Source organism: Centroberyx affinis, unplaced genomic scaffold (genome assembly GCF_046629955.1).
Source record: "Centroberyx affinis isolate AG114_WGS23_722 - 3 ecotype Tasmania unplaced genomic scaffold, CSIRO-AGI_Caff_v1 ptg001796l_1, whole genome shotgun sequence".
Taxonomy (NCBI): Eukaryota; Metazoa; Chordata; class Actinopteri; order Beryciformes; family Berycidae; genus Centroberyx; species Centroberyx affinis.
In genome coordinates, this window is record NW_027280186.1 from 282,185 (window position 1) to 294,911 (window position 12,727).

Genomic DNA, 12,727 nt, shown 5'->3' on the forward strand with positions numbered 1-12,727 from the left:
GTGACACCAAAAATTAGTGAAAGTGAGAGAGAGAGAGAGAGAGAGAAGCAACACGAAGAAGAGAGAAGCAACAAGAGAGAGAATTAACGTTAGTGAATTCAGCTGCTAGGGTTCAGGTTCGTGATTTGAGCTGCAGACTCTTTCTCATCTGGGATTCAGAGGAACGCTCAACAGAAAACCAGTTTAGAACATTAGAAATGACTTTTTTTTAGAGAACGACTTTTACTTTTATACTTTAAGTAAATTTAAGTCCACATACTTTTATACTTTGACTTGAGTAAAGGATTTGAAATGGTACTTGAAATGGTATTAAATGAGTATTTGCACTTTTACTTGAGCAGGGAATTTGTGTACTTCTGCCACCTCTGGGAAAAAGAAAGACACATCCCTTTTATACTTTAAGTAAATTTAAGTCCACATACTTTTATACTTTGACTTGAGTAAAGGATTTGAAATGGTACTTGAAATGGTACTAAATGAGTATTTGGACTTTTGCTTGAGCAGGGAATTTGTGTACTTCTGCCACCTCTGGGAAAAAGAAAGACACGTCCCTGCGTTGCCTTGGGCCCGCACTCCTTCGTCCTGGATGGGGAGAAGTGTTCGTGTGATAATGGGACCGAGCAGGCAAAGCGATCTGCGTATCAGATGTCATTCACACGAGCAACAATTAGTGTCTGTGCACGACGCCTATTTTCAAATCAGTAAGACAAGCCTGGATTGAATGTTCCCCACAAAAGTAATTATATCTCTCCTTGTTTTGTGCGGAGGACACACAAAGACTCCAGTTAGTCTAGGCACTCAGATGATCAGACGGGTAACTGACAGGGATTGAGAGGCAGAAGAGAGGGAGGATGACAGAGACAGACAGCAAATTATACACAGACTGGATCAGCTTTCATTCTTGAATTAAGCGAGTGGCTGGGAAAGGCAAGTCAGAACGTGGGGAATATGAAAATGAGAGAATAACCAGAGACGTCCTGAAGGTGAAACATGACTTGGTATCATAAGCCATCAGCTGTGTACACATGTTAAGATTAATGCCACATCACTGCTGAACACATGTCAGTGAGAAATGAGCAGCTGTGGACCAAACCTGGGTCGAATAGTGTTTGCAAAATAGTTTTTATGATTTGTTTTATCACTCTTTAGTGACAAAGAGGTAGGAATTTGCCACATAGGAAAACACATTGGGTGCCAGAAAGTTCAGACTATTGCAGGGAAGAATCTGAAATTTAGTAGCTATAATATTCTGTGATTGATAACTCACCTGACAGTATCGGAATTCTCCTAATGTGGTAAACTCCACCCATCTGGTACCCCAAGAAAGTTAAAACAAACAGCCAGAATTATTTGCTACATGCGAATCACTGTGCAACGTTTTCAGTAGTTTGAATGGGATTAAAGCACATTTAGCCTACTATTAACAATATTGTTCAATGTTGGAAGGTCCTTAGATAATATTCCACATTTTCCACATACACAAAACCATGTTACAGAAAGAATTATTAAGAATTATTGAAATAATAACTCTTCTATCTTTAAAAGGTTCATACAGTTCCATCTGCTCCGCTGCATTCAGACTCAGTGTTCAACTTCAACCATCTGTGAGTGTGGTATCAGGGTAACACTTTAAAACTATGTGCATGTAAGATTATTGTGACCACAAGAAGATTCTCTCAGTTTAAAGCTGCACCAGGCCACTTTTGCATATTGGTGGGTCCAAATGGCAGTGAGAGGAAACTGTTTGAAAAATGTGAACTTCAGTACCCAGAAATCCTGTAAAGTGACGTCAGTAAACTGCACACAGCTCGCTCATGTTCACCAACCGGCCGGTCTGTGATGCTTTATAACAAAGGAAACCAAAGAGACGAGAGAGGAAAAGATCTAATGTCGGCTTTCTCTGCTGCTGTTTAGGAGACAGTTTGGATTTTTGTTTTCGAAGTTTTGATTCGTCACTTCCTGTGGGTGGAGAAGGGTCCATACCCGACACCAGAATCTCATTTGGGCAAATAGAGAGAATCTACAGGTCTAAGTCTACAGGTGGGATGGTTTTCTCTGTTGCATTTGTTGAGTAAGTAAGTAGCCTAAGTAAATGTATTTTATATAAAAATCTTGTCTAGTGCAGGTTTAGCTACTGCAAATTTAGCCTGACGAGGTTTGCTCTGCTCTGTTGTGATCAGAGAGGTATGTGTCTGAAATTTTATCTGAAAGTACAGTAGACCAGTGGTTCTCAACATGGGGTCTGGGGACCACCAGGGGTCCTTGAGGGGGTTTCAGGGGGTCCCCAGCAAACTGATGAATTGTTAAACTTCACCATTATTTAATTTACAAGTTAACACAGTTAGAGAATGTAGAAGAATGACTATTTTGATCATAGTTATATATATGTAACAATAAAAATATTCTCAGATTTGGGTCCGAGAGACAAAATCTCATCAAATGGCTGGCTCTAATTAGGGGAATAAGGGGTCCTTGATATGAAAAAGGTTGAGAATCACTGCAGTAGAAAATTGTGATGAGGTTGGAAATGATGACATTCCAAGTCAAAATAACAAAATCATCATCCATTGCCATCAGAAGCAATTAGAAATGCTGTTTATCGATCCTTTAACAAGAATTTTCCAAGGTGCTGCAGGAGCGGTAACCAAGGAACGGAGATAACGATGGCTTCATTGAAACAAACTCAGATTAAACCCTGACCAGGAGTTGTTTTATTCATCCAGGGACAGTGGACTGACCATGCAGCCTCTTTTCCAGCCTCTCTGCCTTGCTTCACACTAATACATAACACATTCACACCTGGTAGCTGTCAGCAGCTATCATCTCCCACTGGTGTCCACTGCTCATCTCTACTGGAGCGGTTTGGGGTTAAGTGCCTCGACCAAGGGAACATAAACAGTGGTTACTCAAGTTGTTGACTGTTTTTTTGATTAATCAATTAATCATTTAGTCTCCAAATTGTAAAAAATAATGACAAATGCCCATTGCAGGTTGCTGAGTCCAGGGTGATGTCTTGGAACTGCTTGCTTGGTCTCAGCGGCCAAAAAAACCCCCAAAGTATTAATTTTATAGTGATATGAGGCAGAAAAAAGCAAGCAAATCTCAGCATTTGTGAAGCAAATGTTTACAGATGAATGACTGAGGTGATTCATCGATTATCAAGATTGTAGTTGATTGATTTTCTGTCCACTGATCGATCAATTGATCGACTAATCGTTAACTACCGCCACCCTGAACTCTTGAAGACTTTATTAGAAGACACAGAGAAGCGCTGGAGAAGCAGATGGGTGGACCGCAGCATCTGGAGGACGAGAGAGAAGAAGAAGACCAACCAGACTCTGCAGTCATCCTAACACTCATACAGTCCAAGAACAGTAGGAGTCACTAAAGGCTAAGGCTTTCATCACACTGCTACAGTAGATCTGCACTTAAAATCAAAGTGATCACAGCAGCTTAGCCGGTCTAGCAGAAAGCCAGTACTGTAGATATTATAAGTGCTGGAGGTTTCAACATTTTCCTCAAGTTGTAAAGCTGACTCATATCTGGCCTTTCCAGCTGCATAAATCAGATTTAGGACAATTTTGGTAGTCTGCATGTTTAGGGGTGAATTTTGATCCAGGGTTTTGTTTTGATGAACAAAGAGAGTTATTCGGCTGTATTTATTCTCCAGCCAGGAAATATTTTTATATACAAGGCCCTTGTTTTATTCTGGACAAAGCAATCCATGCTTTCATTTATTTTGATTTAGATGACTGCAAAAGTCCACTTGTGTCTTATTAAAAAGTTTCTCTCGTGTCTGCAGTTACACGTCGCTGCAGCAGGAACTTTAGATAATAGGGAGGCATGCTTTGTACCTGAATTTAAGATGGAAACTGACAAATATTTATTCCCCTGTAAATATTTTAAAATACTTTCTTTTTCCTTTGTTTTTCTCTTCTGTCCTCTCTGATTTCCTGATTTTACCTGCTGTTGTTTATTAATTGTAACAGACTTTGTTTTGGAAGAAAATACAAGGCTGTAGAATTTAATTTTGTTATACTGTTTTCAATATTTGGCACTGATTCTCCCTCGCATTTCACATTCAAGACATTCTGAAATTGTTATACTAATTTGATGCTGAATTATGCTCTGCAATAATGATGATGATGATGGTTATGAGTTCTGCTGTTATGAATTTATTTGAACTCCACGAGCCTGATGAAAGATCAATTACTCAGGCACTTAATCCCATCATCATCATCATCATCATCATCATCATCATCATCATCATCATCATCATGCGCTCCAGCATCCAGCATGGGGGTTTCACTCTTCCAGAATCACAGAGGTGGGCGGGGTTATCTCTCCAGTTGACGCCCACGCCGACCAATCGGAGCCTCCCGGCGGAGACGCACCTGAGCGGCTGCCAAAGCGAGAGGCGGGCCGGCTGTATAAAGAGACCGGGGAGGCAGCGGCATCCATGCAGTTCAGCCAGCATCAGTCTACCTGCAGCCGGACGTAAGCGCACATCTCTCCCTCCTCCTCCACCTCTTCCTCCTCCTCCTCCTCCACCAGAAGCAACCATGCACTTGAGCGCGTACGAGTCGTGCCACTTCTTATTCTTGTTTTGCATCCTCCTGAGGAGTTGTCAAGCCTTCAAGAACGACGCCACGGAGATGCTGTACCCGCATGTGAGCGCGCCGGTGCAGGAGCCGCAGAGCAACGTGTCCATGAACCGCGCACGGAACGGCGGGAGAGGAGCGGGCGGCGCGGCGGCGCAGGACCGAGGCGGTGAGTGAAGCATCCTGCAGAGGGACACAACATGATGCTGGGGGCGCTCTCAGCTCCCAGTATACCTTATAATATAGAAATGCTGGAACAAAACATCACTATAATATTCACTATAATACTGTAGGGGCTTATAATGTTTCTCTGGTGCTCAATAGTGAGTTTATCTCCTACTGTAGGAGTGTATGTTGCATGCTTTTTGATCTAGCTGCAAAATATTTTAAAGTTGCTATGATATTTGTATAGTATCCTTTCAAAATTTGTCAAAGGATTACATTACATTACAGTTATTTTTGATAGGGGGCATGGAAAACATATGAGGAAAGACAAAAGAGTGATTTCGATGCCCCAAACTCTTAGCAAAGCAGCACTACACTTGGCTGCATGTGCACTTTAAAAACATTCTTCTTCTTCTTCTTCTTCTTCTTCTTCTTCTTCTTCTTCTTCTTCTATTACATTTTTAAAGTGCACATGCAGCCAAGTGGGCGGTGCTGCTTTGGTAAGAGTTTGTTGCATTGAAATTCCTCCTTTTGTCTTTTCTCATTTCATCAATCACTATAGTAATCTCTCCACATTTTAGCAGGATAGCTACAATACACATATCATAGCACAACTTTAAAATACCATGCATGCAAAAATACAAAAAAGTGCAATATGGGTACAATAAACTATATATAGAGTGCTACAGACGCATCACAGGCCCCTATATGATTATTATAGGAATATTATAGGTAATGGTGTATTTCGTGGCATAATCCCCTCAGTGAGATCATCCCTCTGCTCCTCTCACCCTGAGACCCTCTAGAGACCATCACAGGCCCGTCACCGCTGAGATGAGGCAATGTGTAATACACACCTCACTGGCAGGCGGCCAGGCGGGAGGGGTGAGGGGGGGTGAGGGGGGTGAGGGGGGTGGGGGTGAGAGGCACCGACAGGCCCAACACACACTGTTAGGGGAGAGACTGAGTGTCAGTACGAGCGAATGGAGGTGTGTGGCTGTGCACAGGAAGCCTGCAATTGTGGCGCTGTTTGACTTGAGCTCCCTCAGTAGCCGGACCATGAAGGAGGAGGGAGGGTGTGTGTGTGTGTGTGTGTGTGTGTGTGTGTGTGTGTGGAGGGGGGGCAAGGGGGGGTAAGAGAGCCTCTCCCCTGTTCATTCATCAAACACTGTCATAGAGAAGGGGGAGCATTGTCACTGAGGTGTATGGCGCTGTGTGAATGGATCTGGGCTTGGGTTACAGTGTGGGGAAGGGGGGTGCTGCGTGTGTGTGTGTGTGTGTGTGTGTGTGTGTGTGAGGAGGGGGGGCATATAGCCTGCAGCAGAACAATGCTGACAGTCTTACCTGTTGCACAGAGATAATCCTATAAATCCCTGTTCCATTGATAAAACTCAGGACACTCAAAGTTTTCCTCCCATGCAAAGGAAAGACTCTATTTCCACTATAAGCCACTTACACTGCAGGCTGGCTGCTGAGTACCAGCAGCTTCAAAAGGAGCCATAAAGGTCAAGACGTTATTGTCTTCCTCATCATCCTATAGAACTGAATGTTCCTGCAGTTTACAGTTGAACTGAAACAGAATCAAACTTGCCAGAGGCTGGAAATGTACCAGGTATAGGGCTGGGTATGATTCGGTATTATCGTTTATCGTCTTTCAATATCGTGATGAAGTAACGATATCGAGTTACTGATACACAATTCTGTTGTCTAAATTACTGATAAAAAAGCAAATACTAATGAAAATATGTCACAAAATGAGATCTGAAACAAATTAGGGAATACATTTGAAAATATGCAGTTCAATACAATGAATGTGATTTTGCATATATTAGCAGATATTGATATTTCCTTACAATTACTGTGATATTTTTGTCCATATCGCCCAGTCCAAACCGAGTAAGTTTCCAGACTGCACTGATTTATTCCTCAACATTCCCGATGTGTCTCCCCAACAGAGCGAGGTCAAATCGGATGCAGAGAACTGCGGTCGACTAAGTACATCTCGGACGGCCAGTGCACCAGCATCAACCCCATCAAGGAGCTGGTGTGCGCCGGCGAGTGTCTCCCGGCTCAGATGCTCCCCAACTGGATCGGCGGCGGCTACGGCAGGAGGTTCTGGAGCCGGCGGAGCAACCAGGACTGGCGGTGCGTCACCGACAAGACCCGCACCCAGCGCATCCAGCTGCAGTGCCAGGACGGCAGCGCCCGGACCTACAAGATCACCGTGGTCACCTCCTGCAAGTGCAAGAGGTACTCCAGGCAGCACAACGAGTCGGGCAACAAGTTCGAGGAGCCGGTGGTGTCGCCGCCGCTGCTGCTGCACAAAAACAAGTCCAAGAGCAAGAGGAGGCTGGGGAAGAACCGGCTGAGCGAGAACTGGCACGAGACTGAACCCTGAGAGCCGCCGTGTCTTCAGTGTGCAGGGAACGGACAGGACTTTAGTCTCGCTGATGCTGGAGCAGAGAGACGCGATGAGAACCTCCAGAGTCTGTGGCTGTGGATTATCTCAGTGTGACCGGGACTTTGATTCGTGTGAAGCTGGTTCCTCGCTACGATGGAGAACTGCTGAGGACTTTTCTTCATATTTTAATTCATGTGGCTAAAGATAATGTGAACCAAACCGGGGTTTTTACGGTCTGCAGAGCATTCTGGGGCCCCCAAGCCAGCCCGCATTGTCCCAGCTGTAGCCATGTGCATGCGTTCCTATATTCTTTTTATATGCAGAAGGAGATGTATAGCCACCTGTATAGGCACCTAACACCAGTAAACCACACCGAACTAAACATCTCAAACAGTCACAGCAAAGCAGAACGTGTAAATACTTGTACATATGTCAAATTGATACTTGCCTTTTTGAAGTATGGTCATGTGTATAAAATTTTACTATATAAGATGTATGATGTAATATATTTTCTATGGCAACATATGATAAGTCATGTTGTGTGTTTAAGCATCAACGAGTCCTCTCTGGAAAAGCTTCGTCATCGCTCATTGTTGTAATAACTTCATATGAAATAAATATCACTTTTTATCACATGTGCTGTTGTCATTGGAGACTGACTTTTCCATGCATGGCAAGACACTAAAACGTACAATATCCAACTATTAGTGAAGCAAAGCAGTGTTTCATTAACAGGTAGAGAACATAACAATTAAACTTAAAATAGGCCAATATTGCTATCTTTTGGCTAGCAAACAAAGAATTGATAACTGCCATGAAATGAGGACAACAACGAAAAACTGTTGTATCATTAATGCTACAATATTAAGTTGGTGTCCGACTGTCAAAATAGTAGGAAAGTAGAAAATATCAGTGTTGGCTTTATGAAATTACAATGTGTAAGTCTCTCTCCATGTAAATGAGTGAACAAGAAATTATTTTGACTACCATCCATTTAATGAAATTGTGGGTTGATAGTAACAAAACTGTGGTAAATATCATCATATGGCTCTTCATTTCAAATTTTTATTCTATTTTATTTCGAGGATGTTTTATTGCTGTTAGTACACTTGCTTTAAGCATTTAGGCTCCTTGAGAGCTATTTGTTCCACAATGTAAGCACCAGCGTCCCTGACATCACGCGAGAATTGTTGCCACAGGCTCCTTTTATAGCATGAGCGCGCCCTGATGTTACGCGAGAATCGTGACCCCAGCAACAATGTAGCAGCACAGCCCATGGCTCCGTGTAGCAGCTGCAGAAATCCTGTTTAAAGACACGTCAAGCTATAAAAAGATAGCTGGAATAAAATCGGAAATCACATAATTTCACTTTCAAAATAAAAGCTCACATTTTCGCTCTTGATATTACTACTACTACTAATAATATGGTCTGAAAATCCCAGCAGACCCTACTCACATCCTGAACAACATCTACAAACTCCTCCCATCAGCCAGACAAATGATACAGCATCCCACAGTGCAGGCTGAGGTGCTGAATAAAGTAAGTAGGCTATAGTAAAACTGATGAACACAAAATGATAGCCCAGTTTGGTCCTCACCCCCATCCTGTACACCAACACTGCATCTTATTTTCCTCTCATTTTATTTATTTATACCGCAAGTATAATTGTACGTTTTTTTTTCTTTCAGTCTTTAACTACGTGTACTACTTGAGGACCCTATTATATAGCCTCTAGGAGCAATTACATCACTGCTATGGGTTAAAATGGAAAGTTTCAAGGCAGCAGACCAAGTTTTCTGGTATAAGTTTTGTTTTTTGAGTGAATCCTTGGCAGCTCTCTACATATGTATGGCATCTTGCATAAGCCTATATGGCTCTGCATACATGCTGTGAATGGGACATTTTGGGGGAAAAAAACAATTGTATTTTTATTTACTAAAGTTTTTTTTTTAATTTAAATATATTCTTTATGTAACACTTTAAACCTTGCAGCAGGCACAATGGACACATGACATGAACCCCTTTAAAGGAAACAATCAACCTGGGGCAGTGTTTCCAAATCCAGTCCTCAAGTCTTCACTGTCCTGCAAGTTTTAGTTCCAGCTCTACTCTTGCACACCCGATCCAATTAAGGCCTTAATGCTGATTGGTTGAGCAGTAAAAACAGATCTACCTGAACAGTGTAGGCATTAAAGTGTGTAACCCTTAATTGGATCAGGTGTGGAAGAGTAGAGCTGGAACAAAAACCTGCAGGACCTTGCCTCGGCCTGCCCAAAGTTTCTTCCATTTTTTCCCCTAACAAGGTTTTTTAATGGAGGTTTTTCCTTGTGTGCATTGAGGGTCTAAGGCTGGTGGTGCTGAGTAGGTTAGGCTACGTAGAACAGGTAGGCTGTTATGTTTGCGATAATCTGTTTTTGTGTGTTTTGCTCTTCCTGATGTTTGTCCCATATCATTCTGTTATGTTGTTGATTGTTGATCAGTTAGATCTAGTTAGGCCCATTCTCTGTAAAGTTCTTTGAGACATGCTTGTGATAAAGTTTCAAGTTTGTTATATATATATACACAGCAGTGCTATCTTTCCACAGAGCTTCATTTAGGCCAGATGAATCAGCATTGAAAGAAACTATTCACATTTAAATAATTAGAAGAGCCTTAAATCATTAAGGCTATAGACTAAAGAAGCACTTCCCATTCTTCTGTAAATGGCACATTATTTTCCACTGTTGCAACACGTTAAATAGTAAAGGTTTTATTTTGAAAGTTGTAACCGGAGGTATTGCGTTTTCTTCTGGCTAGCTTCACAAATCTTTCCAAATCTCATCCACGTTGCCACCAACCTCGAGACTCCGCCCATCGTTTCGGCGACACATGGATATGGGAATGGACAACTTTGGGGATGACCTGCCTTGACCTCAGATCAGTGAACTGATCTATTGATCATGCAGAGGGGAAACGGTGACGCGGACAGGCCGGGGGATCCGGGGCTTTTCCCAGCCCGCGAGGCCGGGATGAGCAGCCACAAGCCGGGGAAACGCAGAGTAGACTTCCCGGTGGCTGCGGTTCTTCCAGCCGGTGGCACCGGAGAGAGAACCGGACTGCAGACACCAAAACAGTTCTGCACGTTTCTCAACAGGCCGCTCATAAGCTACACGATACAGGCTTTCGAGAGGTAGGCAAAGGATAAAATGATAGGATACAACCTGCCATATAATATTCCTTATTTCTCATCATATCCAGGTAAAGGTACAAGTGCAGTGACAGTAGGGACATGGAGACAAATGCTTCACCAAGACAAGAAGTGTGTTCAAATTTAACAAGTTAAGCACTGTCTGATTTATTTGTGCAGGCAAATTGAATGCTGCTCATGCAATTTTTATGTTATGCAGATAGAGACGTAAGTGTTAAGGCTTCATACTCCATATTAACAGTTCTTTAGGTGAGAAGGTGGATGTTTACAGTATTTTATCTTCACCGCATGGCCATGGTAGTATGACAACAACTAGTGTTTATAATCAGATGTGTCTCTCAGCTAGTTGTCAGTGTTTACGTCTTGGTAGGAAATGAATGCAGCAAAACATCCTGAGAGTAAAGAAGGGAAGGGATGCTGCTTGTGTGGCCCAGTGATTAGAGAGAGAGAGAGGGTCCCAGCAATGGAAGGTCAAAGGTCACCGGTGTCCTGTTGAAGTGTGTTTGAGCCTGACCCAGAACACCTGCTCGGTCTCTGTAAGATGCTCTGGGAAAGCTAAATGCCTAAAATGTAATGCAATGATATGAATCCTGCAGGTCATGTAGTACGGCTAGGGCTGCAAGTAATGGTTATTTTCATTATCGATTAATCTATTGATTATTGTTTTGACTAATTGATTAATCTATAATTAGTCTATTAGTCTATAAAATGTCCAAAATAATGACAAATGCCCATTACAAGTTCAAAGTGACTCTTAAAATGTCTTACTTAGTCTGACCAGCAGCCAAAAAACCTTTAAAGTATTAATTTTATAATGATATGAAACATAGAAAAGCAGCAACTCTTAACATTTGTGAAGCTGTAACCAGTAAATGTTTGGTATCTTTACTTGGTAAATGACTAAAACGATTAATCGATTATCAAAATTATAATCAACTACTTTTCTGTTGATCGACTAGTTGATTAATCGACTAATCGTTTCAGCACTAAATATGGCAGTAAGCTAACTAGTGGATATACAGTATATAAACAGGTGGGTCTGCTTACCTTCCCTCCACTGCAGCACTGTCCAGTCTGAATCATCACGTTACCAAACAGAAGTTGAATGCCCGGTGTGTTTTGACAGGGTGTCGTGGATCCAGAGCGTCGTCGTAGTTGTTGCCAAAGAAAGCACGGACCTGATGACGGACATCGTCCAGCGCTTCCGGCACAGCAAAGTCCGTGTGGTGCAAGGCGGCTCCACCCGCCACCGCTCCATATTCAACGGGGTCCGGGCTCTCGGCGAGGCGGAGGCGGAGGGGGAGGAGGGGCCGGCAGGGCCCGTCAGACCGAAGGTGGTCATCATCCATGACGCCGTGCGGCCTTTTGTGGAGGAGGACTTCCTGTACAAGATCGCCACGGCTGCCAAGGAGCAAGGGGTTGGTAGAGTACATGTTCAAATCCCTATAACACCTGGGTGTTTGGAGCGATACGGGCTTGGTCTAATGCAGTGATTCTCAACCTTTTTCATATCAAGGACCCCTAAATTAGCACAACTTAGAGCCACGGACCTCCATTTGATGAGATTTTGTCTCTCAGACTCAAATCTGAGAATATTTTTATTGTTAGATATGATTTTGTCCAGAATTCCATGACTATCTGTATTGTAGGTAGAGAGATAACAGTGAAACTATGACCAAAACTGTCATTCTTCTACATTCTCTAATTGAGTTAATTTCTTGTAAATGAAATAATGGTGAAGTTTAATAATTCATCAATTTGCTGGGGACCCCCTGGAACCCCCTCAAGGACCCCTGGTGGTCCCCGGACCCCACGTTGAGAACCACTAGTCTAATGCAAGTTCAAATCCCTCCAAAACCTTGCTGCTCTGTCTAGTCTAAGGCTGCGTTCACACCAAGTGTATTTGGAAGAGTTTAGTCAAACTATTTACTCCTTTTGTTCTGTTCATTTGTCCAGGTGAGAACAATGATATTTGAACTCTGGTGGTAGGGCTGGGCGAGATGGTTGAAATCAATATCACGATAATCATAAGGATTTCTCTCGATATCAATATATATCACGATATAGTTCATGTATGCAAAATCACGTTAAATAATCAAATTAATGTTCATCTCATTGAACCGAATGGTAATGTTTGGTGTGATGTCAAACAAAACAGAAATATTCAAATAATATTCCTACCATACCTCATTTTATGAGAGTTTTTAAGTAAAATTTGCTTGTCATCATCAATTTAGACAGCAGAAATGTGTGTCACGATATTAAAATATCTTCATATCATCACGATATGATTCCACTGAAAGACGATAAACGATAATATTGAATTATCGCCCAGCCCTATCTGGTGGCACTAAATAATGGCACCGAGACGC

The 12,727-nt window shown here is 42.5% G+C and overlaps 2 protein-coding genes across 3 annotated transcripts in view; both read left to right on the forward strand.

The window, feature by feature from the left end:
- The first annotated feature begins 4,473 nt into the window (after nt 1-4,473).
- Nucleotides 4,474-7,802, forward strand: LOC139652429 (sclerostin domain-containing protein 1-like). Of its 2 annotated transcripts, none has more exons than XM_071529506.1 (2): nt 4,474-4,770; nt 6,722-7,802. In XM_071529506.1, the coding sequence occupies exons 1-2, from the start codon at nt 4,563-4,565 to the stop codon at nt 7,162-7,164; spliced, it is 651 nt and encodes a 216-aa protein (XP_071385607.1). In that variant the 5' UTR covers nt 4,474-4,562; the 3' UTR covers nt 7,165-7,802. The 2 variants fall into 2 exon arrangements, with proteins under 2 accessions (XP_071385607.1, XP_071385608.1); XM_071529507.1 differs by having other exon boundaries at nt 4,474-4,767.
- Nucleotides 7,803-10,029: 2,227 nt separating this feature from the next.
- crppa (CDP-L-ribitol pyrophosphorylase A) overlaps nt 10,030-12,727 on the forward strand; it is a 39,494-nt gene continuing 36,796 nt past the window's right edge. The window contains exons 1-2 of the mRNA XM_071529503.1: nt 10,030-10,337; nt 11,482-11,773. Coding sequence (XP_071385604.1) covers nt 10,108-10,337; nt 11,482-11,773 — 522 coding nt within the window. The 5' untranslated portion in view covers nt 10,030-10,107. The remainder of the gene's footprint in view (nt 10,338-11,481; nt 11,774-12,727) is intronic.